The sequence below is a fragment of the Megalobrama amblycephala genome, linkage group LG21, assembly GCF_018812025.1.
Source record: "Megalobrama amblycephala isolate DHTTF-2021 linkage group LG21, ASM1881202v1, whole genome shotgun sequence".
Lineage (NCBI taxonomy): Eukaryota > Metazoa > Chordata > Actinopteri > Cypriniformes > Xenocyprididae > Megalobrama > Megalobrama amblycephala.
In genome coordinates, this window is record NC_063064.1 from 26844008 (window position 1) to 26860809 (window position 16802).

Sequence of the window (16802 nt, forward strand, 5' to 3'; positions counted from 1 at the left end):
CTAAACCGCTCAATTCATATGGATTAGTTTTACAATCTCTTTATGAACTTTTTGAAACGTCAAAGTGTCAGTTGCATTGCTGTCTATGGAGGGTCAGAAAGCTCTCAGATTTCAACAAAAAGATTTTTATTTGTCTTCCGAAGATGAACGAAAGCCTTACAGGTTTGGAGCGACATGAGGGTGAGTAATTCATGACAGAATATTCATTGTCAAGATCTGACTCAAAATAATGAATTTTTCATTGTTCTGGCATTGCTCCTTTTTAAAGCTTGAAAGTTCCAGTTCAAGCTTAAAAGTTTGCCATTCTTTTTAATTTCTTGGGAACGAACGTGCTAATCAAAATTCTTTCTTTTACCAAGAAAAAATCACCTCAGAAGTTGTAAATATAGTGGTGTTTCAATGCTGAATACAAGTCAGAACAGTTTATAAGAGATAAGTTTAGCTTATGTGTCTATTATATAGTCTGTGTGAGTTTATTCACATAGTTAAGTCCTGGAGGAGCTAAATTCTGATGTTGTTTGCCTTCAGTTCAGTACAATAAACAGAGAATGTGGATGAAGGGGAGCAGACGTAACCGATCGAAGTGGTCTAGGGTGTATGGTTTGAATTTAGAGAAATGCACCAAGGTTATTATTGCATGAACCCGAGCACAGACCTTTTTCTCAGAATGTCATAAAGAGGAAAGCAGAAAAGGTAAAATCTGTCAGAGTTGTTGCCCTATACCTACCCCACTTGACCTTAGTGCCCTTACACTTTTAGGGAATATAAATGAGCTCATACCACAGCTTCTGTGACTTTTCATCTGACCTTCAGTGGCTCCAGTTGCCCTCTGGGTTAAATCACTTTTCACAAAGTTTGCAACAGTGAGTATATATATTTATCTATTTATATATGCATTTATCTGTTGCAAATGGAGGTTTAGTAAATAACCATTGTTTCTGCAGCAGAGGCAGAGCAGAAACCCACCATCCTGTTCGAGAAGATGCTCAGCTTGTGTAGGTTGATGGTGTTGCTGGAATTATTTCTTGGCTTGTTTGGCAAAGAATGCCTCTTGGTTTTCCTGTTTGTGCACAAGACCTTCTTGATGCAGAACTTGCATCATCACATTTCTCACACTTCCTGCCCACCTCCTCCTCAACCGGTCAAATCCGTTTTCATAGCGTTAATGTGCACTCAACCTCCCACCAGAAAGTCCTACTGGAATGGAGTAGGACTCTTGAGTGACGGCTCGGCCTTACTTTCAAAGCCTTATTGTCACCAACAGATTTTTTTTTCTTCCCCCAAGTCCCCAATTAGCAACTGTCCAAAGCTCCATGCATACAGCCATGGCCAATTCCTGATCCAGTTCAGCTAATTGGCATAATGATCTCAACTCGTTAAGAGAGGAGCCTGGGGTGCTAAACCTGGGGGTCAGAAGCTCCCAAAGGCTGCTGATAGAAAGTAGAGAGAGAGGCAGGAACAGGATTGGAAAACAATGGACTCCTCTAGGATTAACGATTTTACCACAAGGATTGGCGTGACCACCCTGGTCTCTCGATTTCTGATTCACTGACTGCTACTGTAGTCTGCAAGCCCTCAAGCTTTTGGGAACTTCCTCTCATCAGGCCAAACAATGCGGTGGAAGTGGAAGCCCATGGGTCTGAAGATGGTTGCCATGGATAAGAAGAGCTGGGGAAACATGCCGGATTCTGTGAAAGGGCCATGAAAGGCATTCCAGTCCCTAAGTGACGGAGAGTTTTAGGGTTTGCTCTTTCTCTGTTCTCTATGTCAGATTTTTGAGTCAGTCAAAACGAAAAAATAGGCGCAGCAGATATTTAAAGCAAAGGCTTCTATTAGAATAGGTGATGGTGACTGTTGGCAGAATTGTAATTTCAGTAGTTTGTCTGCTAGATTTCTGAAGTATGTGCATGCTTTTTGGTGCCAGTAGTGGACATTCCATAGCACAAGAGGAGGGATTTGTGATGGTTCTGTCATGTGAATGTACTAACTATGCGAGAAAGGGGTCTGTAATATCAAGACAACATTTTATGACGTCAGCATATTCCAATACTGCACTGTCAGAGAAAATGTCCAAAAATTGTACATTTAGGAGTCTTTTTTTACCTTACGTACCACTTAAGGGTGCATCTTATCTTAAATTTTAAGGATAGTTCACTATCTGAAATAAAATAAATTAAAGCTATATAAAAAAGGAAAAAAGTAATCAAATACATGACATAAGCACAATAAAACTGAAAAATATATCTAATTAAATACTCTAATAGCATATAAATAATACTAAAATAACACAACCGGTATGACTTTCCTTCTGTGGAACACACACAGAAAAGATATTTTGAAGGTCATTGGGGTTGAAAACAACATTTTTCAAATTATCCTTTTTTTTTGTTCCACTGAAGAAAGAATGTCATACAGGTTTTAGAATGACATGAACGATTACAGAATGTGAACTATTCTTTCAAGGGTACCATTAGGTACTAATTTGTATCCTTTACTAAAGTACAAAGGTGTATCTTTGAGGGTACATCTCCAATTGCAAGGTAAAAGGTTTTTCTGACAGTGTGCCATACTGTATTCTGTATTTGAAGTACATTATTTTCATGCGTAGAAATAATTGTGTCCTGTGACACCAGGAAGTTAACTTTTAAAGAATTTAGATTGAAAGCAAATTTTATGTTCTTGCTTATAACAGAAAGAGGCTGAGATGCCTTTAACTCGGTCCCTAACTGCGTGTTTTCTGTTCTCGACAACTGTGAATTATTTGATGAGCTTGATAGCTTATTGTGACCATCTTCATGATCCATCACTCCTGATGAAAACTGACTAGTGACAGAAAAGATAATGTCAACAAACTGCCATTTCAGGAAGGATCTTAAGCATCCTGTTGTCAACAGACGTCTAGGAACAGAATTCCAACTGGCTTTCGCCATCAAAACTATTAGTATTTTCACAGCGTCCTGGCTGTCTGAGGATGGCAGGAACATGAAAAGGCAGTCCACTGTGAAGATGCGGATAGCGGCAGTGACAGCGAGGGGGAAGGGAAGATGCGAGAGCTTTTTAAAGTGCGTCTGAAGTGATGAATAAATGAGTCTGCCTTCCAAGGTATTTTGGAGTCGATTTCCCAGAGGACTGCTGCAACACCGTAACCTCAGTGACATTTCGCAAATTTGCCTGAAATGGATTTGACTGCTGCTTGACAAGTAAAACGACAAAAGTAAAACAGAACCGCTATGCTGACAGTTACATATGCTCATCAGTACTTCTTTCTTTCTGTCAGTTCAGTGTCTTGAATTATTTTTTTTCTCGCCGTATTTCAATGTCTACAAGCTTTCTTTGCAGACATTTACCTCAGTCGAGACTAAACATGCCACCCTACGGTTAACCATCCCTCCTTTACCCACATTGCAACTCCTCTAAACTCAATTTTCAGAGTCTGTATGAGCTTTTCCAATTGTCAGCAGGAACATATCTTTTTTGTAGTATGACTTACTGGTATTTTGATTGGTAGTTTATTGTTAGGCGTGGTGTGATGTAGTGGTTAGGGCTCAGTAAAGGCTTAGAATAAAAGTTATAAAATTGCTGGTTTGACTGCACAAGCCATCACAATTTTGCCTACAAACTTAAAGTAATAATGATGTTATTTAAAAAAAATTATGTAGGGCCATTAGGAATTGATTGGATCGTAAAATATAGATTTTTAATCTAAATAATTTATTTTTTGATCCATATTCATTCCAACTACCTGATAATTGTGATGTATCCACCGTATTTTGCAATGTTGAAGTAAGTATTTTCTTTAAATGTGCGAGACTTCTGATTCATTATCTGCTATAGTTAAATAACTACAAAAAAAAAAAAACAAAGCAGTAAACAATCTAACTATAACTACTGTGTTTACATGAATACTTGCCAAGACTGCCGTTTTTACATTATTTTGTGTGTATTTGACTGTTTAAGCGCCAAAAACAGCAAAAAAGAACTCAATTTAGTACTGAGAGGTGACTTTATGTGCGCGCACTTTCGGCGTGAGCACAAAATCCGCAGGAATGAGTACAATTATGCACAATATGTGCAATCCCAAGCCGAAATTCAAGCCCTGTAACACCAACAATATTCATCCAAAAGCAAATGAAAAGAGTGAGTGAGGGGAGGCGGGTCTGTGTGTCAACTCGCTATAGGAGAGATGAGAGCGAGAAAGCCCAGCTGGTATCGTGTATCTATATTATGCAAAAAATGAGTATTGGAAGCGTTTCACATTTCAGTATAGATATGCATCGAAAAAATTTATATTTTTGACAATACTACATTGCGCTTAGTTTATTTCAGATGCCTTTTTAAAATGCTACAATTGGCTTTCACTGCTTTATTTAGTACTCTTTCCTCTTCTCTTGATATGCCCAAATATAAGTCTGACTTTGCAGCCTTTGTCACACTGCTGGCAAGACGTTTAATTTTATTAAACTGTAAATCGCCTAGACCTTCTACTCATTCAGATATTTTCCATTTTATTAAACTAGAAAAAATCAGACACACAATGAAGGGATCCTCTGATCATTCCAATAGAATTTGGGGACCTTTCCTAGGATATGTAGGATATGTGCTTAGGATATTTCCTAGCATATGTGCTTTGTATGTTTAGTTTTTTTTTTTTTTTGTACCTGTGATTTTATTTTGAAAAGAATTATTTATTTACTTTTTTTTTTTACTATTTGTTTCTTACTATCATGTTGTTTTATTATATTATTATTATTATTATTGTAGATAGGTTTTTTTTTTTTTTTTGCATGTGTGATTGTTGCTCTAGGTGCCCTAGATTCAAAATTTGAATTTATCTCGGCATAGTTGAATAACAAGAGTTCAGTACATGGAAAAGACATACATTGAGTTTCAAACTCCATTGCTTTCTCTTTCTTATGTAAATCTCATTTGTTTAAAAGACTTCCGGAAAACACGCGGATCTCAACATAACACCGACTGTTACGTAACAGTCAGGGTGTACGCCCCAATATTTCCATATGCCAGCCCATGTTCCCAACATTATGAAAGGCATTAGACAAGGGCAGCCAGTAACGTCTGGATCTGCACAGGTGAATCAGACTAGGTAAGCAAGCAAGAACAACAGCGAAAATGGCAGATGGAGCAATAATAACTGACATGATCCATGATAGCATGATATTTTTAGTGATATTTGTAAATTGTCTTTCTAAATGTTTCGTTAACATTTTGCTAATGTACTGTTAAATGAGGTTAAAGTTACCATCGTTTCTTACTGTATTCACGGAGACAGAAATTTTCATTTTTAAACACTTGCAGTCTGTATAATTCATAAACACAACTTCATTCTTTATAAATCTCTCCAACAGTGTAGCATTAGCCGTTAGCCACGGAGCACAGCCTCAAACTCATAGAGAATCAAATATAAACATCAAAATAAATACTTTACTCACATAATTCGAAGCATGCATACAGCATGCATGACGAACATCTTGTAAAGATCCATTTGAGGGTTATATTAGCTTTGTGAACTTTGTAAATGTGCTGTAATATAATCGAGAGCTCGTGTGGCAGGGAGCACGCGAGTTAAAGGGGCAGCGCGCTGAAAAAATCAGTGCATAGTTAATGATGCCCCAAAATAGGCAGTTAAAAAAATTTATTTGAAAAAATCTATGGGGTATTTTGAGCTGAAACTTCACAGACACATTCAGGGGACACCTTAGACTTATATTATATCTTGTGAAAAAGCATTCTTGGGCACCTTTAATGTTTTTTCCCCCTCCCTTTTATTAACAAAAGACATATATGGAGGTTATATAAGTATATGTATGTTTTATAATTGTATGTTATATTTTGTTAATATGGAAAATTTAAATAAAGTGAGGGGAAAAAATACTACAATTGAAAAATGCATATATTATATATAAAATTCAATTGGCGCAAGTCACTAGTAGAAGTGACTGTGTTACACACCACTACTGAAATCTAATCACTAATAAATCGTTGTTGCTGCTGCCCTGTAATATTTGACATCATGTAAAAAATCTGCTGTTGAAGTCCTAAAGATGCCCCTGTTGTCAAAACTGTTGACAGAACATGGTCTCTGGCAATTCAGAGCTTTTGTTGTTGCGATCTCATTTATTTATAATCTAATGCCATGTTGGGAGAGACTTAGTCACAATTTCTGTCAAAACCTCTGAGCAAATGGAGGCTTAGTGACAGGCCAGTCTGTTAAAACACACTTCCCGGGAATAACACCTGCTGGGGCGCACCAGGAGACGAGACCTCCCGCAGACCTGGGCTGCAGAACGCTCCAGCTGTGAGTAGACTACTTGAAGAATTATGTTATGCTGTAGAAGGATCAGAATTGATTTGAACCGTGATATAAACACACGATGGCACACATGAAAGAAAACTGAAACCAGTTTACCTCATCTGGTTATCTGCTTTTCTGACTAATGTTTTATCCGACTGGCAGTGCAATTTATACCTGGAAGGCTCGGCAGGAGGCCAAAAGTGACCCGGAAGACTACGAGATGAATGAACACTTTTCTTCCAATTTAAAGGATGGATGTTATGGGAACTGTTGCAGCCTCTTTTCTAAACAGACCTTCATCTGTCACAGTCTGTCTTCAGCGACCTAGCCCTCTTCCCACCGAATCCTCGAGGGTCTTGAACCCCAAGCCGAGACTGGGTCGTGCAATCCATCTCAAATTTCCCCGATGCCCTCATTTGCGAGCGTATGTGCCTTCGGATGGTAAAAGCAAGAGGCGTGCATGCAAAGTGACTGTTGGGCATCTGTCCACACTGGTCTCGGAGCTGCCAAATACGTGGCAACTGTGCACCGTCTTATCAAACTACAGCTATGTTGTTTTGTTTTTTTCAGACAGTGCCACCTGCTCATACAACTCCATCTAATCCTGTATTGATATGCTTTTTTCAGCTTGGCTTTGTTTATTCTCATTAAGCTAGCTTTTCCTCTGTGACTCACCAAATCATGGACGCTCCCCGTTGTCTTTGAACACAACTGCGCAAGCAAGAGTGAGGGAGTTCTTCCTGCTTATTTGTTGCATAAGATAAGAGTTGTAAGAGGTGTACAGCTCTTTTTGCTGATTACTGCAGGCAGCTGATGGGTTTTAATGGGGTTGGGAAAGTTGTTGTGGATATGCTGTTTGGGGATCGGTTTAGGAAGGTTGGCTAGAGAAGTGTTAATTGTCTTTGATATAAGCCTGCTTTATTGTTAAAGGGGTGGTTGATTATGATGTCACTTTTTAACTTTAGTTAGTGTGTAATGTTGCTGTTTGAGCATAAACAACATCTGCAAAGATACAACGCTCAGAGTTCAATACAATCAGATAGAATTCTCTGTTTAAGGACTACAACAAATGGCTGCTAGGGACTACAACAAGCTTCTTCCCGGGTTGGTGACATCACTAACCCTAAAATTTACATAAACCCAGCCCCCGGGAACACGCAATAAAGGGGGTGAGGCCATGTTGGGCTGCTTTAGAGAAGAGGAAGAGTTGTTGTAGTAGAGTGTTGTTGCCATGCCGTCATTTTACACCGGACTGCTTCACAAACAAGGATCAAATTCAGAAACTTCCAGATGCATTCTAAAAGTTGTAACTTCCTCCTGAGTTTCTCCATCCGGTTTGAACAATGTAAGGCTGAACACTGTTACTGACAATCCTCATTTTGGCTGTGTGAGATTCTCCAGCTTTGTTATTGTTGAGGTAACCGAAGGCCGAGCTGTTAAAGCTCCGCCCTCTTCTGGAAAGGGGGCCGGGAGGAGCAGCTCATTTGCATTTAAAGGGACACACACAAAAACGGTGTGTTTTTGCTCACACCCAAATAGGGGCAAATTTGACAAGCTATAATAAATGATCTGTGGGGTATTTTGAGCTGAAACTTCAGACACATTCTGGGGACATCAGCGACTTATGTTACATCTTGTAAAAGGGGCATTATAGGTCCCCTTTAATGTTAGCTTACCGAGACTGCATTTATTTGATCAAAAATACAGTAAAACAGTAATGTTGTGAAATATTATTACAATTTAAAATAAATGTTTTCTATTTGAATATATTTATTTTTGAGATGGCAAAGCTGAATTTTCAGTATCATTTCTCCAATCTTCAGTGTCACATGATTCTTCAGAAATCATTCTAACATGCTGTTTTGGTGATGCAGAAACATTCCTTCTAATTATCAGTTGAAAACAGTTGATATTTTTGATACATTTTTTTCTGAAATCTTTGTGTTTACTGTCACTTTTGATCAATTTCATGCATACTATGACTAGATTATTTGAAATATTTTCTTTTTCTAAAATATTGTTTATGCATTATTTTTATCAGTGCTTTATTCTTGTCATATTTTCTTCAGTATGTTTAATTATTGTCATGGTGTGTTTTCTTTTCATTATTGTCTTCATTGATGAAATAACCTTTCTCAACAAGCATTTTTCAGAGTAATTCCAAGATTTGCACTGGTTCTACTTTACGAAATGTGTGTTTATGTGTGTTGTAGGTTCCAGCACAGAAGTGCCGCTATGCTGTAGGCAGTATTTTGAGTGAAGGTGAGGACGGACCCAATGAGGACCAGCAGCAGCTGTATGAGAAGCAGGGCTTTCGGGTTTTCTCTTTCCCAGAGGTTACACATGTCGTCACAGCCTCCTTCCCTCACCGAACTCCTCTCTCTGTTTTCCTGGGGGTGCAGAGGGTCTATCCTCAGCTGAACTACTACATCAAGGTAACATCCTCTTCTTCATCATTCACCAAATGCCTGTTCTCTAAAATTCAAAGCTTTACAACTTCTCTTGAATGCTGTGTTTGTGCAGGAACTTTGCTATTGGCTAATTTAGGTGTGTTTAATTTATAGTGTGATAGTCTGACAGTGTTCTTCTGTTTCCTTTAACATGATTGGTGTATGGGCACATAGAGGTTGTGAGGGAATGAACGCTTAGTTTGTCAGTGTTTTTGGCCTCTTTCTAGAGGGATGGAGACAGTAATTATTAAGCAGTAGACTTAATCATAGCAATTAAGGACAAAGAGAGAGAAGTGCAGGGGACGGAGGCCAAAGAAAGCAACAAATGAGAGTAGCAGGACTGTGAATTGGGAAAGATGTAAGTGGTGAGATGGTGCATAAGGACAGAAAAATTTGGTGTTGAAGGGAAAGCTGTTTCAGAGTAAAGATGCACACTCTTTTTTTTGGAGCCATGGTTTGAGGCCCCGATATACTCACGACGAAGTTCTTTTTCGTTCTTCGCTTAGGGGTAAAAAGAAGTTTGAACTGCCTTTGCAGCAAAAATTACTGTTAGCGAACATCCCAACTCCAGCCACGTTGCTGAGAGTGCCATTTAGATAAATATGTATGTGCTGCACACTTTCCTCTCAACAAAATAAACACAACAAAAATGACAGCGGTGAGAAAACAGCACTTAAGAAAGCATCTGATCAAAGCGATGTGCATATGTTTGCACCAGCTCTTCAATCGAGTAAAGTCACGTCACACTTATTTATATAGCACTTTATACAAGAGATTGCTTTAAAGCAAGCAGCTTTACAGTGTTAACTGTACATGCTTTCAATTAGACGCTTTCAATTAGAATGACATATAAAGCATCTCTGTCTTTTTTACTCACTCTTACCTCAACGAACTGAACAGAACAAATGAACCAGAGAAGATTTCCACGTCAAGGAAGGTGGAGCTTCAGAGCACACCTACCTATTACGTAATCGCCACGGACCAATGGTGGTTGGCAAACTTTTCTGGAAATTTGGCTTTGGCAAGCTGTTTCGAACTACCGAAACTAACTCCAAACGAACGTAATTTTAGCCCTCCTTCTTCGATTCTACTGTAATTAAACTAGACTTTTTAAAGGGTTAGTTCACCCAAAAATGAAAATTCTGTCATTAATTACTCACTCTTGACAACACCCTAGCAACGAGCCAGTGACCAGGCAAGCACCACACACATTTTCTTCAAAAATGTAAAAATCTAGGTTAGTTTAAAAAGTCTACACTGTAAAAAAAATCCCAGTAAAACTTACGGTAAAAAACCGGCAGCTGTGGTTGCCAGAACTTTACGGTAAAAAATACAGTAGCAACGTAGCCTGACTTCGTCATACTCATATTCTAGGCAGAATGTGAGTCTGATACTGCTCCATTGCACTTGAATTATGGGGCGTGTCTTAACCGAACCAGTAAAAAAAAAAAAAAACTCTGCACTCAATTGGATAGACCTACAACCAATCAGAGCAACGCAGTAAGTGACGTATATTGAACTTGTACTTAAACTTTTGCCGAATCCCGTTGGAAGGACGGCAAACACATCTTTCCCATCGACAAATGCCTTGATTGCGGTTCTTTGTTCGTCTTTTAAAATTAATGCGCTGTCGATTTCTTTTATTACAGACGTGATAGCGGAATCTAAACATCTTACTTCTCCAGCTGCAGTCATCGTTGGTGAAAACCAATTCAACCAAGCGCTCTTTGATGACGTGGGTGGTTACGTAACCGCAGATAGCCTGTCCATCATCGATTAAAGCCCGCCCTGGCAATTTGATTGGCTCGGCCTTCTGGGAGCCGAGCATAATTACTCCACAATGGATCGAGTCCAGACCGAACTTCCCGTCCAAAAAATGTTGTGGGCGGGGTTCGGGCTGGCACCCAGGCTAGTAGCAACGTAAAAAAAAAAATCTGTTAAATTTACGATAAAATAACGTATTTCATTAACTGATATAATGTTAATTTACTAACCTAATGAAGTACTAATATCTGTTTTTGTACCTTTATAATACACTGACAGTCACCAAGCACAGTGGTGATAAGAGTCACATGATGAATCAAAGTTCATCACAAGCACAAGGACAACACTAACATATAAAAGGTGCACACAGTGTCATTCACACACACACTAAACACCATCATGGTAACATGCATGAAATTTTAAAAATGCAATAAACATTAATTTAACAACATTAGATGTAACATAAAACCCTAATGTACATAACTGATTAGAAAAAAATGAGAAAAACTAAGAAGAAACAGAGTTATTTCAACGAAAATATATCAAATGTATATCAAGTGTCACGCAGGGAATTGTGGGAATGTCAATTTACGTTTTTTCACTGTAAATTTTACAATGAATTGTTATTTTTCACTTCCAAAAACTGTGAATTTAACGGTATTTTACCGTAAAATTACATTAAATGTACTGTTAGATCTATTACAGTTATTCACCGTATATAGTACGGAAACTTTCTGTAAACCAATTGACACTTTTTCACTGCAGCATTTTTACAGTCTTTTACTGTTAAAATCACGGTCATTTTTTACAGTGTAGTTTAAAGGGTTAGTTCACCCAAAAATTAAAATTCTGTCATTAATAACTTACCCTCATGTCATTCCACACCTGTAAGACCTTCATTCATCTTCATCATACAAATTAAGATATTTTTGATAAAGTCCGATGGCTCAGTGAGGCCTTCATTGCCAGCGAAACAATTAACACTTTCAATGCCCAGAAAGCTACTAAAAACATATTTAAAACAGTTCATGTGACTACAGTGGTTTAACCTTAATGTTATGAAGCGACGAGAATACTTTTTGTGCACAAAAAAAACTAAATAACGACTTTATTCAACAATATCTAGTAATGGGCGATTTCTAAACACTGCTTCATGAAGCTTCGAAAACTTTACGAATCTTTTATTTCGAATCAGTGGTTCGGAGCGCATATCAAACTGCCAAAGCCAAGTGGTGAACCATTGAAATTTCAAAACACGTATGGCGTTACAAAGCCTCGTTTACTAAAATAATGTGACTTTGGCAGTTTGATACAAGCTCCGAACCACTGATTCGAAACAAAAGATTCGTAAAGCTTCGAAGCTTCATGAAGCGATGTTGCAAATAAGTCTTTAGTAGCTTTCTGGGTATCTGAAAGTGTAAATTATCTTGCTGGCAATGGAGGCCTCACTGAGCCATCAGATTTTATCAAAAATACCTTAATTTGTGTTCTGAAGATGAACGAAGGTCTTACAGGTGTGGAACGACATGAGGTTAAGTTATTAATGACAGAATTTAAATTTTTGGGTGAACTAACCCTTTATTTAATACAGTTAAATATAATATAAATTTAATTTAATATAACCCTAGATTTTTTTAACTAACCTAGATTTTTACATTTTTTAAGAAAATGTGTGTGGTGCTTGCCTGGTCAATGGCTCGTTGCTAGGGTGTTGTCAAGGTGTTCTAAGTGTTTTTAGTGACAATTTTGAAAGCCATCACATTTTTTCCATATTTTTGGCAGCATTTCTGCGTGTGTGTGTGTGTGTATATGAGCCTCCTCAACTCTCCCCACCATCTGCCCTGATGCAGCCTCAGTGTGAACGCAGCCAACAGGCTCATGCTCCTGCCTCCTCCAGCCTCGAGATCGGTCTGCTCAGCTGCTAGAGAACTTATCGCCTACTGTTTGTGTCCTTCCACTTGCCTTTTTCATGCATGATTACTTTCTGTCCCTTATAGAAGTCTTGATATCATCAACTGCTCTAGGCTTAAGAAAGTCTGAAGTACATCTATGTAGACCAATTGTAGTTTAAAGGGCACCTATTATGCAAAATTCACTTTTACATGGTGTTTGACCATAAATGTGTGTTGGCAGTGTGTGAGCAAAACCACCCTAGAATGAGAAAAATCCACCCAGTGGTTTTTTTACAATCTCAATAATTCATAAGCACTGTCTCAGAACGCCCTGTTCTAAGATTGCTCTCACTGTGACGTAGAATTGCGCTAAGCCCCACCCACGTGGTTTGATTGACAATCTGGTTTTGGCATAGACCCCGCCCTCGGTGATCTGTCAACCATCCTCCATTGTTTCAACGACAGCCGGTAATGTCTCCTAAGAAACATAAGTGTTCTGTTGTGGGATGTAATAATGAACATAGTAGTTTTCACTTACTTCCGACATCAGAGCCACTGAAAACGCAGTGGATGGATTTTATTTACGAAAGAAAGGCGCCACTCAAAATTCCAAAATACGTTTATGTTTGCGCGAATCATTTTTTGACTGACTGTTTTGAGAACGAGGGTCAATTCAAAGCAGGTCTTGCTACAAAGTTAATCCTCAAGTGTGGATCGTTGCCTACTGTTCGTGATCCAACGTCACCTCCAGAAGAAGTAAGTGTATTTAATGTTTTTTGAGCAAATAGTCATTTCAGTCGATGTCAGCCAATTCAATAACAAATGCGTCTAAAGTTGTTGTCGTCGTCGTAGAATGTCTGTGTATATAATTTAAACCTTGTTTGTATAGTGTGTATCCACACGTATATATATGTTTTTTAAAGATATTGTATTAAAAACTGTGTATGTTTACTTAGCAAACATTATCACAGTATTTGTGTTTGTAGTTTCAAAAAATTGCGCGAACGTTATCACAGTGTGTGTGTGTGTGTGTGTGTTGCACATCCATAATTGCAAAGGGGGCGCGATTAAAACTCTATAAGTACATAAATGTATCAAATAACCATTCAGAGACGTCCTGCTCCATTCTCAATAATGTTTCTTCTGCCGGAGTCTCTTCATCATCTGGGTCTGATTCCGGTTCAAACATGTACGGCTGAATGCCATACAAAACAGCGGGTCTCTCACTCTCAGCCATTCTGCTTCTACCGACTGTTTATTGCCATAGGTATGCAAGTTACGCCCTCATCCAAAGGCAGGGCGGGGATATGCAGCTCATTTATATTTAAGGTGGTACACACCAAAACAGCTCTTTTTAAAACAGGCCCCAAAAATGACATTTTCAAATGGTTATAATAAATTAACTGTGGGGTATTTTGTGCTGAAACTTCACAAATACATTCTGGGGACACCCAAGACCAATATTACATCTTGTAAAAAGGTGCATAATAGGTGCCCTTTAATGCTGACATCTATTACATCAACCACTAGGGATCATCATTATATTTGATAGGAGTGGCAGTGTTTGAGTAAATAAGGGCTAAGACCAAGCTTCAGATTGTTTAAAACCTCTTTCACATTATTCCAGTAGATGTCTGTGGTCTCTAATCTTGTGTTGTTCAGTTAAGTGAAGAACTTAATTTGTAGTTGCAAGACGATACATTGATGCATAGACTTTCAAGAAAAACTGAGATTGTATTTGAGATTTATTACGTCTGAATACTCTGTTGTCAATTATTAACGTGAGCTTCCTTACAGTGTTGTTTGTCTTGAATGAGTGCAGCAAGCTGTGGAATTATGGAGGATTTGGCTTGTGCGTGATGTCTCAGAATTGAGAATATGAGAATTGAGAAGTGGAAAGGTGGGCTACAGATGAGTTAAATAATTTCTATATTAGGGATGTGCAAAGCATGCACTCGCTTCTATTCAAACGTTTGGGGTTGGTAAGTTTTTTTTTTTATGTTTTTGAATTCTTTTATGCTCACAACTGCTGCATTTATTTGATCAAAAATACAGTGGTATTATGAAATATTATTGCAGTTTTAGTTTTCTATTTTCATGTTTTAAAAAGTAATTTATTCCTGTGATGCAATTTCAGCTGAATTTCAGCATCATTACATCAGTCTTCAATGCTGGATTTGCACAAAAGATTAAAATGACGGCACATGCTAGTTGATGAGTTGAATCAACTCCACAGCAACTACATAAATTTATCCACTAACCGTTCAGAAACATCCAGTTTCATTCTAAAAGTTGTAACTTTTGTAACTCTCCATCCGTCCGATTTCAGTTTGAACAATATAAGGCTGAACACAGTTACTGACAGTCGTCATTTTGGCTGCGTGAGATTCTTCTGCTTTGTTGTTGAGCAACTGAAATGTGAGCTGTTAAAGCTCCACCCTCTTCTGGAAAGGGGGCTGGGAGCAGCAGCTCATTTGCAGCCAATTTGAAAAGCTATAATAAATGATCTGTGGGGTATTTGAGCTGAAACTTCACAGACACATTCTGGGGACACCAGAGACTATATTACATCTTGTGAAAATGGGCATAATAGGCCCCCTTTAAAAATGTAGCGTTATGGCCAGATGCTCAAAACTGTCTAAAACACAGCCCAATAAATCTCAGAAAAAAATGCTTATGAATCTGTCACTGGGGCAGTTAATTTTCAATAGGTACACCTTTGTACCTTATTTATCCCTAAAAATATGCATATTAGTACCTTAAATGTGCATTTTATTACCTAAAGTGTACATAGTATCTAAATGGTACATATTAGTACCTTTGAAAAGGTACTGATTGGGTGACAGCTTTTTTGTACCAATGAAATCTAGACTCGTTCTCGTTAACGAAAAGTGATTAAAGTTCTTAGCTAAAGAATAGCACTCTGGCAGCATGCTAGTAGCTAAGGATTTTGAAATAAAAAAAAGAAAAATCATTCAATCACACGAATGCCCTAGCTGCTTGTTGCATGTTCTGTTTTTCCATCAAAGTCTTTGCTTCAATATGCTGTCCTGTAGCATGTTCAGTTGCTGCAACTGAGGGAAAAAAACTTTCTTTTAATCACATCAAACATCTCAGACAGCCACAACTCTTCTGAATCAAACATGAGATTCACATCCAACGTGCCTTTGTTTACGTTACATAACACGATTCCTACAGTATATCAACATACATTGCATATGCATCAAATCACTTGAGACCTGCGATATCTGCCCCTAATCGACACACAGAAGCCTGCCAAACACAGAGTTTTTTTCTAGCGCCTACATTCATTCTGCTCTCTTGATGCCTCACAGGCGGCGTTTTCAAAGTCACTCTTAAATATATCTTTTAGAAGTGAATTTCCATTTTAAACAGCCCTCTCTTTTTACTTTACCAACAAAAGGCAAATATTTCTCGTCATGAATAATAAAAATGGCAGAGGCCGTCTGTCCGTAGCTTGTGTGGGCTGCAGATGATTGAACTTTGCATACAGTCAGAATGAGTAATTTGAAGGCAGTTGGTGATGTGAGACGGAAGGTTGGTCCTCTCTTGTTCGTGGGCAGATTGCACAGAAACGCTTCTAATTCTGACTAGGACAGTAGAAGGGAATCCCTATGGCAACCAGACCCGTTCCTGGAGAGGAGGTCGTTCAAGTGGAAACCTTGTTCTGCTTTCTTTGTGTTTATAATATGCAGTAAAGTGACATTATGGTATCGCTTACCCATGCGTGTTTGACCAGAAAATATAATTCTTCAACCTTGATTTAACAGAATTGTGCATGCTTTTTGGTCACGGTTACTTCCTAAGGCAAGCTTCACTATTACTGTTCTCATTTGCTCATTTTATTTAACAAAATTATTTTTATTACAAACCCAATTCCAAAAAAGTTGGGACACTGTACAAATTGTGAATAAAAAAGGAATGCAATAATTTACAAATCTCATAAACTTATATTTTATTCACAATAGAATATAGATAACATATCAAATGTTAAAAGTGAGACATTTTGAAATGTCATGCCAAATATTGGCTCATTTTGGATTTCATGAGAGCTACACATTCCAAAAAAGTTGGGACAGGTAGCAATAAGAGGCCGGAAAAGTACATATAATGTACATATAAGGAACAGCTGGAGGATCAATTTGCAACTTATTAGGTCAATTGGCAACATGATTGGGTATAAAAAGAGCCTCTCAGAGTGGCAGTGTCTCTCAGAAGTCAAGATGGGCAGAGGATCACCAATTCCCCCAATGCTGCGGCGAAAAATAGTGGAGCAATATCAGAAAGGAGTTTCTCAGAGAAAAATTGCAAAGAGTTTGAAGTTCTCATCATCTACAGTGCATAATATCATCCAAAGATTCAGAG

The 16802-nt window shown here is 38.1% G+C and overlaps 1 protein-coding gene across 2 annotated transcripts in view; it reads left to right on the forward strand.

Moving 5' to 3' along the window:
• Positions 1–16802, forward strand: part of LOC125256272 (testis-expressed protein 264 homolog) — a 68297-nt gene that overhangs the window by 7119 nt on the left and 44376 nt on the right. For both annotated transcript variants that reach the window (XM_048172113.1, XM_048172112.1), the window contains exon 2: positions 8524–8745. In XM_048172113.1, coding sequence (XP_048028070.1) covers positions 8524–8745 — 222 coding nt within the window. The remainder of the gene's footprint in view (positions 1–8523; positions 8746–16802) is intronic.